Source organism: Triturus cristatus, chromosome 3_1 (genome assembly GCF_964204655.1).
Source record: "Triturus cristatus chromosome 3_1, aTriCri1.1, whole genome shotgun sequence".
Taxonomy (NCBI): Eukaryota; Metazoa; Chordata; class Amphibia; order Caudata; family Salamandridae; genus Triturus; species Triturus cristatus.
In genome coordinates, this window is record NC_140583.1 from 757,215,198 (window position 1) to 757,239,571 (window position 24,374).

General features: G+C 45.7%; 1 protein-coding gene across 7 annotated transcripts in view; it reads left to right on the plus strand.

Moving 5' to 3' along the window:
• The first annotated feature begins 222 nt into the window (after positions 1-222).
• BRSK2 (BR serine/threonine kinase 2) overlaps positions 223-24,374 on the plus strand; it is a 672,447-nt gene continuing 648,295 nt past the window's right edge. For all 7 annotated transcript variants that reach the window (XM_085644912.1, XM_085644916.1, XM_085644913.1 and 4 more), the window contains exon 1: positions 223-711. In XM_085644912.1, the coding sequence (XP_085501038.1) occupies positions 615-711 (97 nt within the window). In that variant the 5' untranslated portion in view covers positions 223-614. The remainder of the gene's footprint in view (positions 712-24,374) is intronic.

A 24,374-nucleotide genomic window follows, 5' to 3' on the forward strand; every position in this document is an offset into this window, starting at 1 on the left:
AGCGGCCCAGCCTTACCTTCAGTCGGGAATAAAGGAAAGGATGGAGGGGACCGGGATACCCAACAACCTGTCACTATAGTCCAATCCGGGGCGCGGTCTGCCCCAGCCAATAGGGAGGGAGCCGGCCGCCTCCAATCAGAGTTGGCCTTACAGCCCCTGCCAGGGACCGGCTGACGTCCCCGGCGCTGCGGGTAGGTTGGGGGTGGGGGGCGGGCGCGAGGGTCTGGCTGCTGAGCTCGTCCGCCTCAATGCCAGGGCTGCATCAGCACCATGATCTCCTCACCATAGCATCTCCCTGGACCCGTGGGATTATTTTTTTATTTTCATTTTTTTTATCCTTTTTGACTGCATCTACGTTTGGAATTCCTTTGGAGCCCCCACCACGGTCTCTCCCCCCCGGGACACAGAAGGGCAGAGGGAAGACCAGGACACCCCTGGGTCCAGGAAGGGTTTCGCCGAGAGGACGCCGTCTCTTATCCGCATCCTTGGGATTTAGGAGTGGCGGGGATTGTGTCGGAGGATCTGGAATATTTTGCAGGATATCATATCCCCCCCCCCCCCCCTCCTCTCCGCTGCCACCTGTGCCGGAGGAAGAGACTGGGGGGGGCTGAGACATGACCTCCACGGGGAAGGAGAGCGGCGGCGGGGCGCCTCACGCGCAGTACGTTGGACCCTACCGGCTAGAGAAGACGCTGGGCAAAGGACAGACAGGTGGGTTCATGTTCGGCGGAGCGAGCATCTCATGTTCCCACGACGGGCGCCTGCAGGCTGCGCACCGGTGCCGGGTTCGCAGTACCGGCTGCAATGTGCCAATGCTGCCTGGAGGGTGAGGCGCAGGGACACATGCTCTGGGGGTGGGAGCTGACGGTCCGCAAAGAGGGGAAGCACTTGTAATTGAGATGGGAGGGGCACTGCTACTCCAACCTAGGAGCATTTGCGAATGAGCTGAGAGGGGCATGGTACCCAAAGACGGGGGCAGTGGTGATTACGAAGGAGTCGAGCATTGATGAATAAGGTGGAAGGCGCATTGGTGAAAGAAGTGAAGGGCGCTGGTGTCCGAGGAGGGAGGGATGCCAGAAGAGATGCGAGGGGGCCTCGATGAGAGATAAAATACTGGGCATTGCTGGAAGACATGAGATGGGGCACTTTTGTCCAAGAAAGGGCATTTGGAAAGGGTCAATGGGAATTTGGTGCCCAAAATGTGGGCATCCCTCTAAGAGAAGGGGTAATGCAAAGGCAATTGGATCGGGAAGGGGCATGGTTTCCAAAGATTGGTTATTGCTGAAAGAGTAGGGGACACTGACGAGTGAGATGGGAGTGACATCGGTGTCCAGAGACAGGCCATTGCTAAATGAGTTGGGTGGGAACTGGAGATATGGGAGGGACATTGGTGACCAAAGACAGGGGCATGGGTGAGAGGATGCACTGCTGGCAGAGATGAGGGGGTGGTGGGCTCGTCTCCAAAGACGGGTCATGAGTGAACAAGATGGAACGGAGCATTGATGCTTGAAGTCATGGGAATGGTTTAGAGAGAATCGGTGATGGAGGTAAGAACCATTGGTTGCAAAGGCCAGGCCATTGGTGGTGTAGTCAAGGGCCATCTGTGGTGGAGGTGGGGCCAATGTTGCTGTGGACTGGGTCATGAGGTGGTATATAGGCTTGGGCCGTCGGTGCTATATACTACACCATCAGGTGGTGTAGACATCGGCCATTGGCGCTGTATGGAGTGACCATCAGTGGTGTAGTGGTGAGCTAGTAGCGTTACAGAGAGGGGCAGTGGGTGTTGTTGACATAGTGTGTATTGGTGGGGTAGACAGTGATCACTGTTGGGGTAGACGGGCATTTGTGGTGTAGAGAGGGCGATGGGTGACGTAGGCCACTAATGGTGGACCCAGGACCCATTGGTGGCATAGATAGTGGTCCTTGGTGGCTTAGACAGGAGCTATTGGCGGGGTAAAGGTGGGGGGGCGGGGGGGTTATTGGCGGCATTGGCCAGGGTATTAGCATTGTGGGCAGAGGTCATTGGTGGCATAAACATATATCCAGGATGTATAAAGGAGCTGTAAGTGGCATATAACTGCCCTTTGGTAGGAGAGAAAGGGGTACTGGTGCTGAAGACAAAGGGCACTGGTGATCAAAAGTGACACACGGTTCCCTAGACAGGATCTACATCACCATGGAAGGGAATGCATCATTCCGAAGTGAGGGACCACACATACGTGTTACACGGGGTCTCTGCACCTTGGGCAGAGTCGTATGCTAGTCCACTGAAGGAGACATTTGTACAAACATAAAATACTTGTATTTAAGTGATGTCGGCTTTTAGCGCTTCGAGGCAGGTGGAACCAGGGCCTGAAACGGATTCCTACATAAAAATAATTACTACCTAGGTCCCTTCGTTTCCTGAAGATCTGTTTTTAGTGGGATCCGAGCCGAGATCGCCTTGACCGTTTGCCCAGAGGCGACGGTTTAGACCTTGAAAGTGAGGCATTGAGGCAATCAGCTACCTGGGGTCACCCACAGGGTTCACTCTGTCAGGAGAGTGGGTGTTGATGCATTAGGGTAGGGAATGCAGAAGAAGGCCTGGTGTCAGCTTGTCTGCTGAGAGGGAGGCGTGGGGGGGGTGAGAGGGGGTAGTCCTCCAGACCCTGAATGTGCACGTACCCCCCCCCCCCCCCCCCCGACAGTAGATGCACACGTGCACCGAGTGACAAAAGAAACACATGCATCGATTGCAAGGTGTTGGATCCGTGCCGAGGGTCAGAAGGTGTGTCTGTTTCTAGTGAAAAGAGGCCCCAGTGTCCTGTGGGATATCCACAGTAACCCTTACTCTTTCTTCGTCGTTTTTTGATGCGGTTCTCTGAATGTACTCACCTCTCCTCCATCTATAGACCGTCTATATTGTCGGTTTTAATCCGATTATGATGGTGAAAGGAGTGACTCGATTACTGCCATCACGCACTTGCACACTCTTTCTAGAAGTCTATTTCTTGCCCAGAATATGCGTCTCTTTTTTCACGGAGGAAGAGTAGAGGACGATATGGAATTTTGTGTTCCCACCTGGTATTGGGAGAGAGAGTGTGCACCAACCGGCCCTGTCCAGTTCTGTGATGTTTGTCAGCTGTCCAGCACCTTCCAAGGCCAGAAGTGTCCAGCTGTTATGCTTTCCCAACTGGAACTGGTGCAGCAGCGGGGGCTGGCTTCTCAATGCCAAGAGGGCAGGGCTGGTTACATTAGACAGGTTAAAGGACATCCTTTGTATCGGAGTGTTGTATCCAAAGTGTTGGGAAGAAAGGTCACTACGTGGAGGGACAGGCCTTTGTACCCGTGGTGAACAGTTGCAGGGATAGGTCTTTGTAGCTTCAGTTTTGGGGTTCAAGAGGTAGGAGAATTAATCAGGCCTGAGGCAAGCACGGGACAGAGGTACTCTTTTCATCATCCACAATACTCGGTCGGGGTACAAGGCCGGGGGGTGGGGGTCACAGAGGCAGGGTTAGTTCAGAGTAACGTCAGGAGCAAAGACGTGTCTTCCAGTATCCATGGTGGTGGGGGGCCGGGGCGGAGGCATGGCCAGAGGCAGGACCGGCACCTCTGAATTCAGGTTGTATGGCTGGTAATATTAGCAAGGGGCGGGGCTTAGACAGGCCTCTCTGTACCAAGATACAGGCCTACTGTCTCCACAGTGACAGTGCTAGGGAGTACGGGCTGGGGTTAGCCTTGAGGGGGGACCGGTCTCCCTGCTTCATCCTGCCTGTGAGGGTTGGGCGGGGGGCGCAGCCGTAGGCCTTCTGTCTCCGCAGTATCAGAGAAGGGTCAAGGGGTGTGAGCCCGGAGCAGGGACTGGCCTGTCGGCACCCAGCCTGTGCTGGCTCGGGGATTAGGCAGGGGCACGGGTCGGTCTTCTGTTTCCACAGTATCAGAGCTCTGGGCTGGGGGATTAGCCCGAGCAGGTGCCGTAACCAAGGTGCCATAATTGCAGCTCGAGACGTGCAAACGGGGCTTGGGGGTGGGGACGGTGCATCCCAGATGACTGGGGAGGGGGTTGCTACAATTCGGATTTTAGGGGGTTCGTCTGCGGCGTGTGTGCAATCACGTCACACCTCCACGTTTCTCTGGTGTGCAGACCGGTGTATAACCGAGAGCCTCCGAAGCTGCAGCCGGCTCTGGGTCGGTGAATGTTGTGCCACGGCCCGCGCCTGCAGTACGGATCCGCAGGCCCGGCAGCCTGGAGATGTGTCTCTGCGCCCTAATGAAAAGAACAAACAATGTCTGTGCCCGGGGGAGGGGGGGGGGGTGCATTGGGGGCTCTTTGAGGGACCAGATGATGGAAGTGTAAACCATTGTGTGTTAAGTGTGAAAGGAAGGCCCACCTGCCCTCCCCCATCTGCTGCTCGGGGAGGACTGAATAGGCCGCCCGCTCCCCCAGCTGCCGCCTCTCCGCATCGCCCTCTGTGCGCTCTCTGCGGGCAAAGCGATCTCCGGGCCGGCTTACTCGCGGGGAAAGCACCAGTCTCCTCATCATTGCGCTTGCGTGCACCACTTAACGTCTTTCTTAAAACCCAGCTTGTCCCATCTTTTCATAGAAAAGACCTCGCACTGGACTGGTGGCGGAGAGACCTCCCCTGGGGCGTCTCAGGGTAAATGACGGCACCCAGTGAACTTCCTGCCGTAGGTGGGACGCGCACCTTGTAGGGGAGGGGGTGAGGGGGAGGCGCACCAGGTACCACAGGGAACACGGTGTTATCAATGCGTAGGTATTTAAGACTGCTCTCAATCCGGAACAGGTAACTTTTGCAAGCTGGGGTACCCTCTGCTAGCCAACAACAGTATGTGTAGCTGTGTGAAGACGAAGTACTCTGCCGAGGTGCCCTCTGACCGACAGGGTTGCCCCCTCTGACCGCCAGGGTTGCCCCTATAAAACCCGGAAGCACTTTGTGCCACCCCGGTGTATTTTCTGCCAGCTAGGGGGCAGTTCCAGCCAGGAACACCGTTTAAAAATCTCTCTATACTCTATGCGAGGCGGGAGCACCTTGTGACCGTAAAGAGCCCTCTGTGCCAGTCGAGTTAACCTGTGCCAGAGCAAGAGCATTGTATGTCAGCTGAGGGTGAGAGTCGGACGCTCTCATTGGCTGCTGGAGGGGACCGCGTGCACATCAGGTTAGGACCTTCTTTCTTTAAGGCGCGTGCGTTCCAGGCCCGAGCCCCTGACATATTCTCCCTCCCCAGTGAACCTGCCTGGGCTGGATGGCTTTGCTTTGGAATAATCATCAACTCTAGAGTGCAGCCGAATGAACTGAGTTGGTACCAGAGCGGCGGTACCAGGTGTTGCTGCTGTTCAAGGGGGCGTTGCTCAAGTTTTTCATCCACGTGGTTTTTCACGCCAGAGATGCACCTCTACGTGCCCCTGTGTGTGTATCCACCACCAGCAAAGACGGCTCTGCACTTTAAAGACACTGCCCCTACAAACCTCTGGTCTGCTCCAGAGAGTCGATTGTTGATACCCCTCCAAAGGATTACTTAGCCCACCGATCATGTGTACCCACAACCATTTTACTAGGGGCCAAAAAGCATGGTGTGACTGAGGGCTGCACTGATGCCAGCGGGGTGGAAGTTGAGAGAAGTGGGGAATGAGCGCGCGCAGGAGGAGCGACGCATTGATAGGCGTGGACTGTAAGCTGTGGGTTATTTTGTTGGTTGCATTCCATGCTCCCTCTCAAGTAAGATCTCTAGTCTCTAGAAGAGCCAGAGATGGGACAATACTGTGTTTTGCTGTATCTGAGTTGCTATCCCTGTACCCCATCCCGGAGCCGTCTCTGCTTGTTATCACTACCTTTGACAAATTAAGTGTACAGAAGAAGTAACTTGATCATTGAATTGGACATAAACAGAAACTTAAGCCTCACAACCTACTGATGCATTTAGTCTCTTATCTATAAACATTAGGAGTGATTAGGAACCGGCTCGGTTAAGGTAGCACGAGCGAAAAATAATAGTTGAAAAAACTTACCAGCATTATATGACAGGTGGACCAGACAATGACGGCTCGAGCCAAGCTCGGGCTAGATGCCTTGCTCTGGTCCAGCTCAAGATCGTCTATCCTAAAACGAGCTGAGCCTTGATGCGGCTTCTGTCTGCCACTTACACTCTAGCCTCATGTGCCAACAAAGTTAAATCTTTAACATTTGATGTAAAACAAGATATTTTATAAGAAATACTAATCCAGCAGCTGAATGGGACAATGTAAATCCAGAAAACCGGGGATCAATCCTTGCTTCCACTCTTGACAAAATGGCATGTTTTTAGGCAGTTGTTTTATTTTACCATGCCTCCTTTCCTTCGTTATCACTTACGAGAGCACCTTGAAATACACAGGTTCAGGATGTGCGCTACACAAAAACGTCCCTTGTGTTTTATTTAATTGACTATGATGTTATTTCATGTATAACAACAACCTAGGTCACTTAGAGAGTTTACACAACAACTGACGTCTCTTAGTTTGCTAATCACATTGTCGCAGAGAGGGGGGAAAGGGCACAAATATTTCTCAGTTCATGTTTGAAAACTATGACAACTATTAGATGCGTCTCAATGATAAAATATAACCTGATGTACTGGGAGAAACACTTCCACATGTTATAGAAATATACTTTTGGGGATTTTGTAAAGACATTAACATATGTTTACATGTTTGTTTCAAAATGCCTTTAAACATGATGGTGTTCCGAAACATAAGTGGTGCATGACAACGTTTGTGCTTCTTTTCCTTTACTTCAGTCAATATGTAAATAAAGGCTTGTCCAGCTATTAATGTAGAGTAAAGTAAACGCCACACAAGTGTTGCTATTCAACAGAGGTCCACATGCAAAGGTCAGGTGGGCTGCAAACGCCCCTTCCCTGTACAATGAGAATCCCTGGTATCTAAGGAAAGGTTCACTGAGTCCTGATTTCTCAAAATCGAGTGTAGTTGATACCCTCCAAAGGTCAACTGAGCCCACAACACCTCAAAGGTTAGAAAAGGTAACTCCTCCCCAATGTCAACTGAGCCACAACACCTCAGTCGTTAGGATAGAAGACCCCAACCCCCATGACGAAGCTATTGGAGAAAACTGCTCTACAGGTGAAGAATTCATAACTCCTCTTATGCTACAACTGCAGATAAACCCTCTTAACTACTTTGCAGAATCATTGTTGTAGGTAACTCCTTTTCATACTCAAATAGCATCTTCTCTAGAGACCGTGGTGGAGATAACGCATCTCAAGGTCATTAGAGTGTAAGTCCAAGACATTTGGTAGTGTCCATACTCACACTCGAGGCAGTATGTTTTACCATCTAATCCCACATTAATATACAAAATCCCTTTAACAAATCATGACCCCTACATTACAGAGAGTTGCATGTAGGGGAAACACCTTTTAAGGTGAAAAAAGTAACTCTTCCAGGGACCTTGTTATAGATTGCTCTTCTGAAGTTTGAGGGCTCTTTCCTACCCATTTGTGATATCAACATCATGTCTGAGTGAGTTAAATGCTCGCTCACTGATACGCTTGTGTGAGAAACTTACAGGTCTAAAGTTCGAATCTGGCAAGACCAACTCAAACATTCATTATACTGTGTTTTGCACATTTAAAAATGATTATGTTGAGTAATAGAAACATCTGTTATTTGCGGTGCTGAGAAACTGAAAAATTTAAACTATTAGGCATACAGTTAAAAAAAGTAGTTGCGATTAAGTGGAAGTGTTGTAGATAACCTTGTTAAACACAATGCAGTCCATCATCTCTTGAGATCTTAGTTGAATGAAGCCAATTTACTGCCCTGAGAAGCATGGCAAATGGATACACTGCTGTAGGTAGCCTTTCAATATGCAACCACCTCCTACCTCCTTGGCACACCACTGGTGTACAAACATAATATAAGCGTCTGAAGAACCTATCTACTCTTGGGGCACTGTGAAGGGCCATGCATTTTACCCTCCTGCACATTACCCTGTGCAAGGACTGAAGGATCTGCCTCCTCCAGAGATTCTGCTTTAGACAAACTCAAAGCCTATTTGTTGCAACTCACACTTTCTGGTTGGAATGCAAATATTCGCCAAGCGCTGCTGTGCCAATGCAAGTCCTATCTCACCGCTTGACCGCCAAATTTTGGAACTGGCACTTTCTGGCTGGCTGAAGGGATGCCCCCAGCCAGGCAGAACCCACTGCTCCAGTCAAGAGTGAGTGATTACGCTCGCCGAAAAACCTGTGCTCACTCTTGGGTAGCTTGGCACTGAGCTGTCAGGCTTTCCTCCAAAGGAAATGTGTAAAGCAATGGAACAGCAGTCACTCGCAATAAATATACTGAGCGTCAGAAAAGAGACTTCACACAGGATGTTTGTAAATAACGTTTTTTTTCAACACACATATTCAATCATTATAACATGAACATCGTATAATTTAGGACATAAAACACATTTGTAAATATTGATGGCAGTACTACGCCTATTCAAATTGTTATGATATCAATAGATAGCACACTGTGGGCAATTCTAATCTAACCCCCGCATCCCCACAGAGAGAGAGCACCCTTATGCAGTGCAACACAATTGCCACCTCAGGCCCACCCTAGCAATCCAGATATTACAGTCCTCCACAGTCGCAATGATATCAACGATATGTACAGACATGAAACGAGAATACCTTTTAGCAGCACCGCAGGCTGGAGGCTCGCAGGTAAACCCAATGTCAAATTTATTGTACTTTTTGCATGAAATCAAAGTATAAAGCGGCACTGCTGGCCTGTGTCATGAATCACAGGCGGTCCACTGATTATCACTCTCACACTCATTTTGCGCCAGTACATGATGCGACAGGTGACTACCCAGTCCATACAGAAAACTCTTCCACACATACTCACTCAGCACCCTAATGCAGTGCTACTGGTACCCATCAGGTCATTGGATAACACCCTGCAGACTCTGTGGCCCCAGTCACCCTCCACCTTCTGGTTCACCCCGATTGTCCTATAACCCCAGATGGAAGATAAGCAACCCCGGATACTAGGCCACACATGGCCTAAGTCACACTGAGTCTGGGTCCTCGGAAAGTAGGTGGGGATATGTAGCAAGTTTTACTCAGGAGGTAGACATAAACAAGGGGAGTTTAGCAGCCACTCAGGAGGTTCACCCACAGGCCTCAAAACACAATGGAGTTATGCAGTCTTTTGACCCACTGCCGAACTGTCTCGGAAACTTTCCTTCAACCCAGTCAATCTCTCTCGCTTCTACGTGCCGCAAAGATGTCTTTAGGGAGGGGCCAGGTGTGAAGAGGACAGTTGGTTTGAGTCGCACCATACACTTTGTGTCTCCAACACGAAGAGTTGCAAATTCCGTACCTTCCTGGAAATGAGACATAATGACCGAGGCACTTTGATATGGGTTCTACTAGGCAATTCTGGTTACACACAATGAACAGTTGCAAATTACGGACCTCCCTGGAAAGGAGGCGCAACGTCCGGTGCACAATGCTACAAGTTGCACCAGAACAGTTTGGTGACACACTCAGGCGCAAGTTCAGCAGAGCCACGTAAGGTAGAATGAGGCACTACTATGGGCACACCCCCACCTCTGAGTGTTCCACCCTGTGAATTTGACACCACGTGCAATGAGTATGCAGTTTGCGTGTCGCACAAGAGAGATGCAGCCCGATCAATGAAATGGCCCATTTGGGGTCCCGTAACCGGTGAATCCACTCACCACCAACTAGACACTTATGAGTGTCAGGGTAATTGCAGTACAAGAACCACATGCCTTAGATGCAGGCAAGTTTTCTGGGGCTCGCACTAGACAATCCGGTCTCCAGACACAATTCTTCATTCCACCCTCACACTGCGCTGCCAGTTGGTATTCAGTAGCCAAATTGGGCACAGGGTAGGACACTACTCTCCAGATGTCACAGGTAGATGATGAAGGTCCCTTACGGGAGATCTTTGATGTCCCTGAGATCTCCGGGAGAACAGGAGGACCGCAGACGGGCCCTAGGAGAGCACACTTCAGGGCCCCATACTTCTGGAGTTTTTCAGCCCTGGCTAGCCACTATTCAGAAAGGGCACACGGTCCACTTCAAGGGCAGTTATCTTCCATATGCTCAACAGATTCCTCTGAAAATGTGCACCGGGCAGTCTGGGTTCTCCGGTCCCGCATCCTCCCAAGCATATCTCACCATTTGCTGAATGATGGCACCTGTAGTAATACTGTTGTGTGTCTTTGAAGTCAGGGGTGGTTCTAGGGGTTTGAACCACAGACGTCTCCCCTAAATTGGAGGCCTGTCTGCCATAGGGCTGTGGTATACAGATCTTAACCTTTAGTGTGGCCATGTTCGGGACCGGGAGGCTAGGTGTCAAATCCTCTCCCTCCTATCTATCCCATCCGGCCCTCAAATGGCAGAGGTCTTGTCATTCTAGTGGGATGCCCATGGTTTATGACGGTCGCTGAGGAATGCACTGATGTGTTCCCCTGACCCCTGGTGTTCACCGGAGCCAGACACCACAGCACCCAAGACTCTTAGAGCATAGAAATGTCCATATTCTATAAGTGGCATTTCTAAGCGAGTTATGCCAAAATCCCCTTTACCACTGAAAAGGGTTTGGCGTGAAAAATCCATTGATAGGAAATATTATGAGGCTGCTCCACTGCAATCCACTATTGCAGCCTGAAGTAATGTCAGCTACTTCCCCATGTTAACCTATGGAAATAGCAAGCCTCATACGTAGTAAAAACACCCACAGGTATTCCTCACTACCTGGATGCACACGTGCACTAGCGCGCACATCGAATTACAATGGCAGATCGGACGCATAGTCCCCAGCACCAGACTAGACTAGATGCAGATATAAAAAATCAGTGTGTCAGTGCTCACGTACTAACCTGCAATGGCAGGCGGCACGCGCAATCGCGGGCATCATAGGTGCAGGTACGCACATACGGCAGCCTGTAATGGTGGGCTGCTCAAGCGTTTAATCGCAATTTGATGCCAATGCGCACACACCAGTCTGCAATGGTAGACCAAGCCATGGGCTTACCCAGGGCCTAGCACCTTAGGTGCGAGTGCATGCTCACCATCCTCCTCGGGCCAGCCGAACTCAGTTATCCACCTTACTGGGCGATTGCTCACATCCGGCCTGCGATGCCGGGCACCTTGCCACTATCACCACGGCTGCAAGCCCTCGGACACAGGCTTGCCATGGCAGGTCTGACCTGCGTATTAGAACACCAGGGGATGCAGGTATGCATACTGGGCACCTATCCACAATGCCACGGGTGTCAGAGTGCATCCTCCAGCCTGCCATGGCAGGCTGGACACATTTTTGAAACAGCTTGAGGGCCGATACGCACACCCACAGGTGTAAGTACGTACTCCCCTGATTGCATTGGCTGACCAGCTCATGTTTCAGAACAAGGGGTCAGCGCACCTCTTCCTAGCCTATGTAGAAAGGCTCATGCACTTCCCCTCTGCCTTGACAGCGAGGACGTACTCAGAGCCCTGGGGCCACACAAGAGAATCAGCAATATCCCAGGAGCATCCCATGGGAAGAGACGAACTCCAAGGCAGGAGAAACCCCATGTGGAGGGTTCCTCACTACATGGGTAGGGAACAACCATGTGTACCCACCCGGCCCTCAGCCTACCCCAGCATCCTTCAGGGCTTTCTTGATGGGGGAACCCTTATGGTATGAGATGACCCACTCATAGTCGGCTGGGCCGTAAGGGATGCCAACCTAGGCAGGGGCACAATGGCTACCCACCGGCCTGCAATGACAGGTCCTATACAGGATTGACAGACTATCCGGAGGGTGGCACATGCAGTGCTACGTCCCACTACTAGCCAGTGCCGAACCCACCCCGGGTATGGGGTCTACCTCTTTACAAGGTGCACTGAGGTACGGCACCTAAACCTGCTTGAGGGGGGCGCACGCACCTTCCCTCTGTAGTACAGTGGGAAGGTGCTTAGATTCCTAAGCCATGTGGAGAGAGTCAGCAAAGACTAGGAGGAAAAAGCAAAATGTTTTGGGGTAATTCCCATAAGAAGGGCCATGTCCAACACTATTGCAGAGAGGTTGGTCATACAAAATATTTCTCACAGCCTAGAAAACGTTTAATTTATGAAGAAGCATGTTTAAGTATTTTGTCAAGAGCTGTAGGGAAGAGGTTGGGCAGCCCACCTGCAAGCCCGTTAACCGATGATCAATCAAATAATATAGAATCACTGATATATGTAGCTGTGTTAATGGCACAGATTTTTGTCTCCTGAGGTGCAGGTTAATTCCAGTCAAGGCAGCAAGTGTCCATCTCCTCACTGCATGCCCCTGTGAATAACGGTGTGCTAGGCACAGAGATCCCACCTCTTATGTCATTCTGAAGGAGTCCCCAACAGGTTGCTTTAGTCCAGGCAAGGTAGGTCTATAAAGTGTGGCGATATCAAGTTGGAAGATCACAGTTATCTTGGATTGCTTGTCAAGAATAAAATATTGTTAGACTACCTGGAGGAAAGCACTGTTCTAAAACTGTTGTTGTCTTTCACCTGTCTAAGGCCACTGTCAAGTATTCCACAGGTGAGCAGAACAAACTGAACCACTAGGAAACACACCCGGATTTCACTGTTCTAAACCAAGAACCTTTAATTTGCGTATTCTTGACTGATTGTAATGCTTTAGTGATTTAAGGTCTTGGGATAAGTTGTTGGAAGTAGGTCAGTCTTTTACACAATTACACCCATGAGGGAGACGTTACGCTTTAAAATCCTTGCACTAAGCCTCTATGAACCTGTGGACTCTAGTAAACCTGGAGAGCTTTAATCCAGTTCCTTCCAGGTGAACATCAGGCTTTAGTTTGGTTGCGTTGTTGCCTGATCATGTTGCATGCTGAAAAGAAAACATACACTTAGTTGTCATACTATGTTCTTGATAGGGTGTCTTTCTACACATAGTGATCTTTCAAAAGTAGGGGCAGCAGGGATTGTGACATAGATCAATATAATTTCCATTCTGTTGGCGCATACTTGATATCGCCCACACTTGGAAGCCCCATTGTACGCCGACGAGGTCACTTCTTAAGCCAGAGCACAAGTTGGATGCCATTTGTGTACCTTTGGAAATGCAAATGATGTGCTCTGATTGCAGGGGCGTAACTTGGTCAGTAAGAGTGGGAGGGTGTGAGCTTCAGATTTTCCAACAGTCTCGTTGGCATATAATGGTAAAAAATGTTATACAACAAGCAAGGTGCATGAGAGTGGCCTAAGGCACAGTCCAAAGGGAGAGGAACGCGGACTGGTAGGAGTACTAAGTGAAAGAAAGGACAATATTTTGCAAAATAACCAACATTTTCGAGGACTTTCACAACAGAGAGGGAGCGAGTGTGTGTGAAAATTCCTGGTGAAATCCGACAGACACCTCACAATACCCAACTGAAAGCATTTGTACCCAACTAGTTATGAGAAAAGACATTTATTAGGCAGATGTAACACCCTCCTGAAGCTACGCCCCTGTTTGATGGCTGCAGCCAGTGGCGGAAAACAGGCACAATGTACTGAGGAGAGAAGCCGAGCCCAGTGGGACCTTGTGGGGGAGAGTTTTGTAAATATTGGATAGAAGGGATTCTAGTTGGGCTCATTGAGACAGGAGTCTAGCCAATCTTTAGCCTTCCCCGAGAGCCCTATTGTTTTCTGCAGATGTTTCATTCACCGTTCACAGTTTTTGGTAGCGAAGGCTTCTGACAGGTCCAGGAGAACCGGAATAGCCGGGTAAAAAACATCGGTTTACCACTGCTACCCTTCCGTTTCTTTACATATATTTGTCCCGTGAGCAGCCAGGAGGCCTGACTAGTTTGTTTCTAGCAGAATATTACCAGGCTCCTATAGTCAATTGTACATCAGTTTGCACGTAATGGGCGAGTTGGAAATAAAAGGATAATTAAAAGGGTTGTCTGGGGCACAGTGGGCTTTTTCAGCAGTGGAGCTATCACTGCATTCTTTAGAACATTGGGAATAGTTCACCATCAAAGGGCTAGCCAGCCGCGGCCCGTGCAGGTAAGAGCGAGGGGGCCGAGTTGAGGGGGGGTGATACGACAGACGATCACGAGAGTAAAATAAATAAATAATTAATTTTCCCTCATCGTTGTCTGTTGAAATCCCCCCACCACCCCACCGCTCTTACCTGCATGGGCCGCGGTTGGGGATGGTTGATAATTACAGCCAGAATCACTGTTAATGTCTTAGGTTATATGAGTCGTATTTTCAGTTAGGGAGTTTAAGTGCATGCATTGTCCATCATACATTTTGTCGTGGGAATATATCAAGAAATTAGTTTTTTCCTCTGATTTTTGAAAATGGGATTGAAGACTTAAAGGATTTATGATTTCTTTAAACCTTTTAAACAGCTTAGCAGCGCCCTTATTGGGCTCTTCAATTAAATTTGAATAATAACGCTTTTTGGATGAAAAGTGGCTGTACTTATCCCTCACAAAGCTACTCTACAGGCAGGCTGCCCTGCTTTGTTCTCAACTTACTCCATTTAGTGCCAGCTTTCTGCATGCTTTCCTCGTTGACTGCAGGTGAGGAGTTAATGGACATGCCCTTCTTCAAGGAGGGCCTGGGAGGTAAAATACCAGGAGTTAAAGGGAGTTGCTGAGGAGAACCACTGACCACCAGTGATCTTGTCTCCTCAATAAAGACTTCTTTATATTCCCCTTTTTTGAGGTCTGGAATGCCACGTTTAGTGGCACCAATGTAGAAATCTCTTTTCAATGCAGTGTTACCCTCCCAGTTTGTACTGATTTATCAGCTAGAGCAGCGCGACTTGACGATTTGTGCCCGTTCGCCGAACTCCGTGGAATCTCGCAGAGTTTTCATGTCACTCCATGGAATTCCGAGGTGTGAAACTCTACGAGTTCCGCCCACCCCTAGTCAAATATAAGCTCACCTTCATAGTTGGGTTTTTGAAGTAGACTCTGGAGTATAGCTGCGCTGGAGGCAGCTCTGGGTATTGGCACGGAGGAGGCCCTCTACTTTGTTGAGTGCATCAGAGCGTGTCACCAAATCTGCGGGATTGATGATAATGTGGGCATGTTTACACGACACACAGAGATTGTGGCATTTTCTCTTCATGTCTGACCCTTTCCCATAGGCTTCCGGTGACTGGTAAAGGACTAGTAGTGATGCGCGTAAATTGGGAACACATCCTTTCAACTACTAAGTAACGTTACAGGCTAGTCTCGTGAAAGCAAATGAAAATAATTAAGTTGGACACGTTTCATTATTGGCTTAAATCGTTGTAATTAATTAGCTAATCTAATTTCCACATGTTTATGCTATGGTGACACGAGGCATCCATTGCCTGGAATGCATTGAAATAAAAAAAATCGCTCAAATAATTTTTGTGAAGCATTTTCTACCAATGTGCTTTTTCAGGAAAAAGTGGATCGTGGCAGGGACTGTAATTAACAAGCATTGGCAAAGACAATAGTTCTCACCATTGAGACCCAATGGGTTTGCCAGTAGCTTTAGCAGTATGTTAAATATACATTTCATATTTTATGTAAGTAAAGACGTAAAATTTGTTACATTTTGTAAACTTTCTGTGCATTAGTTTTTCTCGACACTGTCTTTCTTTACAGACACTAAAACAAATTGGGAATCATCGATGAAATACATCTCATATCACTCCTGCCACCTTATCCTCCATCAAGGATATCACCTAAATATCATGTACAAGTGCACCTTGCTCTGGAGATTTCACTGATGAGTTATACTCGATAGCCCATGGAACTAGATGCATGAGTGATGAAAGTGCATCACGGAAAGTATATTGTATTGTGGTAAATTGTGTGAATGTTGAATGAATTATGCAAGCAACATATCATAGAGTCAATAGAATAATCTGTGTGGTACCCCAAATTGTGTTGTCACACAATGTCAACAGAGATTTGTTATTTTGCATAGGCCTTCTCTGTCAAAATATATTATATGGGTTGAAAGTTTTCTGTTGCAGAAACTTCATTTTTTGGTTTCAGTGTCGACAGATAATGCTGCCATGCCCACCACACAAGACCTGGAGAGTGACTAGCTTCACCTAGTGTTAGACAAGAATCAATATGGCCACTGAAATTATGGAATACTGTGGCAGCAGCATTTTCTACATAATTATGTATTTGCTGTATTTGCCACATAATCCATTACATGCTATATAATTTGCAGGGTATTACTCTATCTCCAACAGATCAAAGGTTACTAAAAACATGGCAGGGCATATTGCCATGGAGGGAAAGGCCGGTCACAAAAGTCGATTGGTCACCTTTAGATTGACTATTGCTGCAATTGAGTGTTAAACTGTTACTACTGAAGTGGAACCTTTGCTCAGGCAGTGTTAACTTGTGTAAAAAAGATAAAATAATGAAGAAATACTGTTAAAAATGTTCTGCAATTCACCACATATTTTGCCTTTTCCTGCCATATAATTTAGTCAACCCTGCCACATAATTTTGTACACCCATGCCACATAATTCCAGTGGACCTGGGCATTAGCTGCTTTTATTATTCCTGGTGTTGTATACCAGTAGAAACGGGTGTCTCAGCAGTGTTCCAATGGGTCATGCACAATTTAGCGAAACGATACAAAGTCACAGTGGCATTCAATTTCGATATCCTTTTATGTAGTTTGGACGAGAGAGAGCATCGTCAGATTACGGACGAGGCTTTGGTAATTGTGGAGTGACGTGGTCCCGCCTTTGAGGATGAGACATGCACATAGGATCAGTGGGAGGTCCATCATTTGGACCATTCCATTTCAGTTGGTGGGATTAAACAAAAGCAGGATTTGATGGAGGCAACTAAGAATGGCCCTAAACCCTACTGATATGGAATATGCTTGTGCCTTTTTGGGCTTCACCATGTTTCATTCAAGTGCCACTATTGACCATGAGGAGGAACACATGATGAATGGGAAGGGAATTCATTTGGTGGGAAGGCAAAGCATTTTTGAGCAGGGAATATATGTAATTGCCAATGCTGAATGCTTCACATAATTAGAATGTGAGATACAGTGTCTTCTCCATTGATGCCAGTGCGTATGGATGTATAGTTTGTGATGCGCTGTCACGGCTGAGGGACGGGACGGGACAGAACATGGGGTAGCTGTCTGTGGGGACAAAAGTTTCCTTGCGTAGGAGAATGACTACGTAAATATAGAATGTTTTTTTAAGAGGTAGTGCTTGCAAGACTGTGGTTGTCAGCTTGGTCAATGACAGATAATAGTGGCTAATTTGTGTCATGGTAGTCATCGACATTGTGCCCTGATTGGTTACTTACGAGGTTTAACGTTACATCTGAGTGTGATCAATGCTGTGCAAGTGGGGTGGATGAAAATCGGTTGAGGAAAAATGTATAGAGGGGAAGAGAGGTGTGGTTTCTGTAAACAGGAGGGGAAGAGAGGTGTGGTTTCTGTAAACAACTTCGCATTGATGTGGGAGGCTTAGCATGTTTAAGGAAACTTTGGGTCATCAGGATGTCTGGGGAAGTTGCGGTCAATGGTGGTTCATAGATACCTTGAGCAAAGATATTCAAGAAATGGGTCAACAATAAAATTGTTGTATGTGGTGGTGGAATGTTAGCGGTGGGCATCCAAAGGTCCAGAGGTTATACCCAAGTTTAAAAACTATTATGTTGATCAGGTGGTGTTCATTGTTTATCAGTGTGCTAGATACTTGCGTGTATTTTTATGTGTCTTTTGTTTTAGGTGTGGGTCTTATTGTGTCTCTCTCTTTTAAAGTGAAACATTTTGTTATATTTGAGCTCATGTATAGAATTCCCGTAGGATATTTCTCTATTGCGTGTATGTTTCTAACAGATTGCTCTGTTGGTCTTGGGAGGAGTTGGTTGCATGAACGGATGTAGCAGGGATTAGCTTTACATCATGTCATCTTCAATACATTGTTGCAACCTGTTCTATTACGTCTTAACCTCTCTGCATGAAGACTCATCAATATATTTGTAAATGTACCGTGTGTAAATATCCTTAACATCTAGAATGGTCCGGGGACTATTACACCAATACGTGACAACCCTGATTTAGAGACTTTGTCATGGAGAGCAGGTAAGTTACTGGATGGCCCTCCTTACTAGACACATTGCTTGTAGTATCTTTTAACTTATCTTCTACTACAGAATTCTAGTCAAAGCCATCCTAAAGAGTCAGGATCCCCAGCAAACATTGTTCATTACTACAACAAATCCACCTTCAATCGGGGACATTACTGATAACCCTTATTCTGTCTATGGCTATTAGTATGTCTACAGATACATCACTTATGACTTCTTTTAAATCACAACTATTGGAAAATGTCATCTCTTCCACAGGAGATATCACTCATAGCATATACCTACTCACAACAATATAAAAGGACCTCATGTCTGTCGTCAGATGAACAACTAATATATCCACTCACGTAACAATTTTTAATCTAAGCGTTTGAATGAGAAATACTTTTATGAAAAAATACTATTGTTGAGGGCCCACACTGTGAAATCCTCACAAATATTTGCATCAGCATTTTAATGATTACATAGCATAACTATTATAACAAATTACTTTTAAGAAAATTCATTTCCTCACCCATAATATGCCTAACCCTAAACCTATCACTAACACTAAAGCATTCTCCGAGAGGTACAGGAATGCTGAAGCAATATTCCCACGCTCTGAATTATGTGTACAAGGGGTACTGGTAATTCCAGGCCCAGTATTCTCTTTCACTGAATATCCCTTATGAAATGGTGAAGAACTACAGGAATTGATATTATTACGCCCATTTATTGCAATAATCCCTTGTTTTTTTTGTCCTTTCTCCACCGGGGATTTCACCATTTTGTGGCTGTGTAATGATGTCCAGTGTGTAGGAGCAGGGGATAGGGGCGGGGTTGTCGGCATAAGCGTGATATTCTTACACCTCCTGTAATACACAATTTGACCAGAAACATTGTTTCTGGCCAAGCCAAGAATGACCATTTAAATTTAAAATTCAGTACAACTACTTTACTTTAAAGTTGGGATTCTTTGTAACTGTATTTTAGCATTAAAGTTTCTTTTAACTTAGATTGTTTCCAAAAGTACAATATATTCCAAAGCATGCATTTATTAAATACAATACAAATCTAATTGAAAAGGAAAGCAATCCCAAAAAAGTTGAAATAAGGCTTTAACAAAACCTTACAGATGACCCCAGTATAATCTTAAAAATATACGACTTTCAAACTATGCTTGGCTTAACTAATATCATACGACTCATAACTGGACCTAATAGTGCAAAAATGAAAACTGGTAAATTGCCCAATAAGAAATCTGAATGAAGAAAGTGCCACATCTTTTAGAAGACAAAGGGTACAGTCTTGAACTATGGTACTTTTAAAGTATTTCTAATGTCCCTTCTACAAATATTACTATTAGGTAGCAAATTGTATTCAGCGTAGTGCCCAGAAACAATTGGACAGCCCCTTCCTTGGTAGCTGCTATTGGGTTGTTTGAAAATAGTTTTCAGAATCTCTGTCTAAGTATACGCATACTGGTAGCTGTTCTTTGGATGGATATGTGGAGAGTGGTTTTTCCTAGTTATAAAATTTGTTCAATTTTTGGAGACCTGCCCACACAGTACAGCACCAGTGATTGCATACTGGAAGGATGGCTCAGTGAGTGAAACATTTGGGGCTGGGATATGCATCATGAGCTTGAATCCCAGCAAGAAAGACTGATTCTTCCATCATTCCAAGGTCCTGAAACACGGTGTTTGCTGATGTGTTATTTCTTAACTACAGGGATGTCATGTGAAGTTCTCAGTAGTGTAGGGAGAATTTTCACTTGCCTTTAATAGCAATTGCTTTCATATCAGGTTTCAACATATTTTAAAATGTTTCGTGCTGTGTTTAAAAGACAACAAAGAGTCGGGGAATTAATGGATTGGGGTAGGTAACCAGACCACCATTAACCAGATTATCAAAAGTTGTTGACCTAGGTTGGCTTGTCTTTGCTCAAAACTCTGTGTAGGCATGAAACATCAAACAACACCAGAGGGTGGGGATGTGAGACAATGTGTAAGAGGCTGGAAGACACGCTAGCCAAATGCTTGCAGCAGGGGCTTGTGTTGCTGAAAGATATTTCGGAAGTAGGTGATAACATGTGCGTCTCCTGGAACGTGGGGTGGTAGTAATGAACATGGGAATGGTTGTCAAGGTTGTGCGTTTTCATTGGTGGTCTCTTGTGATCGAGGTGTTTGAAACATGCTTGTGTTAGCTGGCCATTTATGTTTGGTACCAGTTATTGTAATATCTTGTAAAGTCTGTAGGGCTCACCAACGTGCATGAGAGAGATGACTTTTTAATTAAAGAGTAGAGTGTTCTACTCTAATAAAGGTATTATTTATTGACAGTGTTAGATGATGCAGAGGGCACACAAGCCCTTTATAACTCACTTACCAGCAATGATAGTGTTTCGTGAATGTGAGATTCCCTGTGTACCGAGGATAAATCACTTTCAGCCCATGGTATTACATCATCAAGGTGAGATGGCACACGTCACATATCATAACATACATCGCATACAGTTCACATTGACTTCGAGTTAATGTTAAGCTCTTACCTTCCATAGCAGGCATCCTCCCTCTCAGCCAGAATGTGATGTGATGTGCTGCTTCAAATACCACCGGAGACCACGCTAAAAGTCTATAATAATTTATCATCAGTACAAGATAACCATTTCTAAGAGTAGGTCCCTCACAATAACTGTCAGCTTACAACCAATGTGGTGTGATGTTCCTGGACTACATGGGTAATAACTGGCAGATCATCTCAATTGATAAAGAGCATGGAAGATGTCCCTCATCCTATATTAAGCATTAACAACGCATATGGTCTAGTCAGCAAGGGATGTATTTTATAGTCACTCACACATTAACACCTTAAACAGCCTGAAAGGGCCTTTATTATCTATGGGATAAAGTATCCCGCCATACATTGTAAGGATATTGCAATTCACTGAGGAGTTCCATGGCTGAGTTTCTATATAAGGTTATGGAACTCTGAGGTAAACTGCAATATCCTTATCATGTACGGCAGGGGGTGCTTTATTCCTTATAATACATAGTCACAACATCACCTTTCCCACAAACCACTTAAATTCTTGGTGAGTAGCTCTTTTATGTGAAAGAGAGAGCATGTTTGCAAACATGAAAAATAAAAATTGAATCTCTAATGCAAAATTAAATGCACCAAAAAAGCTGGTAGATATTTGTTGCAGAAAGATGTTACAAGCAGGTTAATACACAATAGTTTTGTTTAAAAAAAAAAAAGGCGCAGTAGAAACATGCAGAAAGATTTTAACTTTTCTGTAATTACCTAAGGAGTGCAAAATATTGCCATAAATATCTCCTTTCTGTTTGAAACTATACAGCGAGGTAAACAGAGCAGAACAAAGAAAAGCAATGTTTCATTTTTGTTCTTTAAACAGCTACTATATTTATGCTTCATGACCTGACCTCCCTTTTCCCTTGGATGTTGCCTTTGGCAGCAGGCACTCTGATGTCATAACTCAACTGTAATATGTTATTACAGTTAAGTTCTGAAGTCATTTCTTTATACTAGGCAAATGGGTTTGTCACAAGTCTCCGATAATATTTAGGGTAAAGTACCCCATGTCGTACATTATAAGGATATTGCAAGTCACCAAGGGGTTCCATAACCATATAGAGGAAGGAATCTGAAGACCGAGTTCCTTTATAGGTTTATGGAACTTTGAGGTGACTTGCAATGTCCTTATCACGTAGAGCAGGCAGTACTTTATTCTTTATAGTACATGGTCATACTATCACCTTTCCCACAAACCACATAAATCCTTGGAGCGTAGCTCTTTCATATGGAAGAGAGAGCATGTTTGCAAACATGAAGAATAAGAATAGAATTTCTAGGGCAAAATTAAACACATCAAAAAAGTTATTAGATTTGTGTTGCAAAAAGATAGAAGAGTCAGTTTAATACAGGTCTGAGTTTTAAATAAAGGTGCAGTATCTCAGATGTGCAGAAACATGCAGAAGGATTCAAACTATTCTATAATTGCCCAAGGTGTGCAAAAAGAAAACTTGTGCCATAAATATCTCTTTCCTTCCCCCTTACAGCTAGAGAAACAGCAGAAGAAAGAAAAGCCACATTTCTTTTCATTTTTTTGGCCCAACCTGCTTTTCTTCTTGGCTGCTGGCTCTGGCAGTAGACATTGTGATGTCAGAACTCAAATGAAATAAATTATTACATGTGAGTTCTGACGTCTTTTTTTCATAATCGGAGACTGGGTACATCACAAGTCACCGATTATAAAGAAATTAGGAATGGGTTTTTAAAAAGAGATTCCAGAATCCCATGTATTATAAAGATATTATAGACAGGTTTCTATTCAGGGATTGCAGAATCCCGTATATTATGCCAGAAGACACGCCTGGTGCCACCTTACAGAAGTTGTAAAATGATTTGTCATGAAACATAGTATCACTTAGGGCACTGGTTAACTTCTAACCTATGAGGTGATGTAGGTTACAATGCATGTGTCATGCCTTGCAGCACCATTCAAGTTACAACCTGAGAGAGAAGACATCAAACTGATTACAGACATTATTTGCAGAGTCTGTTAAGAGATCACTGGTGTTAGAGGATATTAAGATGTAAAATACAGTGCTTTCGGCTTATCAGCAAGTAACTAGAATGAAAATACATATTTTATACATGTCAGACATCATTTGTTGCATGCAGTAGAACTGAACCCAGGTGAGATGACTGCTGACACAGTATGAACAAAGTTAAAACCAGTCTTGTCAAAGCCAATAGGTGTCGGTCGTGACACCTGTAGAATTTGCCGCTATTTGTTTCTTATCTGTCGCTGATAGGCATGCGCATGCATTTACGAGGCTATCTACGAGAAACAGCATTATGAAAGTCAATAGGCTTCAAGGGCGAGGCCTACTGTATTCACCAAATGCTTAACGCTATGGCCTACATTTGATTATAAACTCAGGAAGCTCCTGGAAATACAAATCATAAAGAAGATCACATTTTAGAGAACCTCAAGCGGGTTGGAAAAATATTCCAGAACCTCCAGGTTTCAGAAGTGTAAATAGGCTTAGTTTTGATGTGCCCTCTCTGTATAGCATTTAGGCTTTGAATTAAAAAATTCTAATCGCCTGTGCTCCCCCACAGCCTTTTCCGGATAGTCACCACGTGTTGTCAACGGCTCAGCGACCAAAATATAGGGGACGCCAAAGAAGGAGCTGTAACACAGAAAATTAGGTGAAGGGCTTTACACCTGTCACACACTCCACCTTTATCTGTTCTAAACGAATCAGTTCCCTGATTTGTTGAGATGTTAATATTGAACACAGATTTTGGAGCGCTTTTATTTTTTATGGGTTAAATATCTCTCTTTAGGTTTTCAAGGAATACGCTTTTTAAATTTGAGTGCTGGCACCAGGCTTCTCCTGCCAGAGGGACAAAATAAAACAAGCATTGGCAAAGCCAATAGGTTTCACCTATGTGAGATCTACTGGCTTTGGCAATTAAAAAAAAAATGTTGCACAGCAGTTCGGGCTGATGTGCAACATTAAAAAAGTACAAGTAAAAATAAAATGCGATATGATGTGGCCAGATTGCGTCCTAGCGCTTTTTTTTACTTTAAGCTATGCATGTACAAAGAAGTTTAAATTGTTATTTTCCCCATACTTAATTATACGGTTTGTATTCTTGAACAAGTTCGAGTCTCGGCGCCAGCTCAACGCCCTGTGATTCTGGGCAAATCCCTTAATCTTCCAGTGCCTATAAAAATTAATATGTCCTTGTGTAATGTAACACCGCTCATGTAAAGCACTTCAAGTCCTTCCAGTTGACTTTGTGCTATGTTAAAAGAAGCTATGATGGAGGTAGAAGGGAGGCAACTAACGACGGGGTGGGGAAGGGGCATGCAGTGATGCGAGCAAGGTGGTGGGAGGGACAGGCCAGCGACGAGCAGGGAAGGGGCATACGTGGAAGGGGCATGCAGCGACAGAAGTGAGGTGGTGGTACGGACGGGCAAGCAACTAAGAGAGTGTGGCCGCTGGAAAGTAAAATACATAAATAAAGTATATTACAAGTGCACAGCCAGTGGATGGACACTGGCCACCAGAAGCAGTATTTGGTCCAAGCTCCACAGCAAGGATGAAGCTGTAAAGCTAAGCAGGAAGATGAAGACAGGAGGTGGCACTGACCAACAGAAAGAAAGGAAACGAGAGTGATGTAGGAGTGAACCAATGGTAAGTGAAGGTAAGTAATGCCTGGGCTCCAAA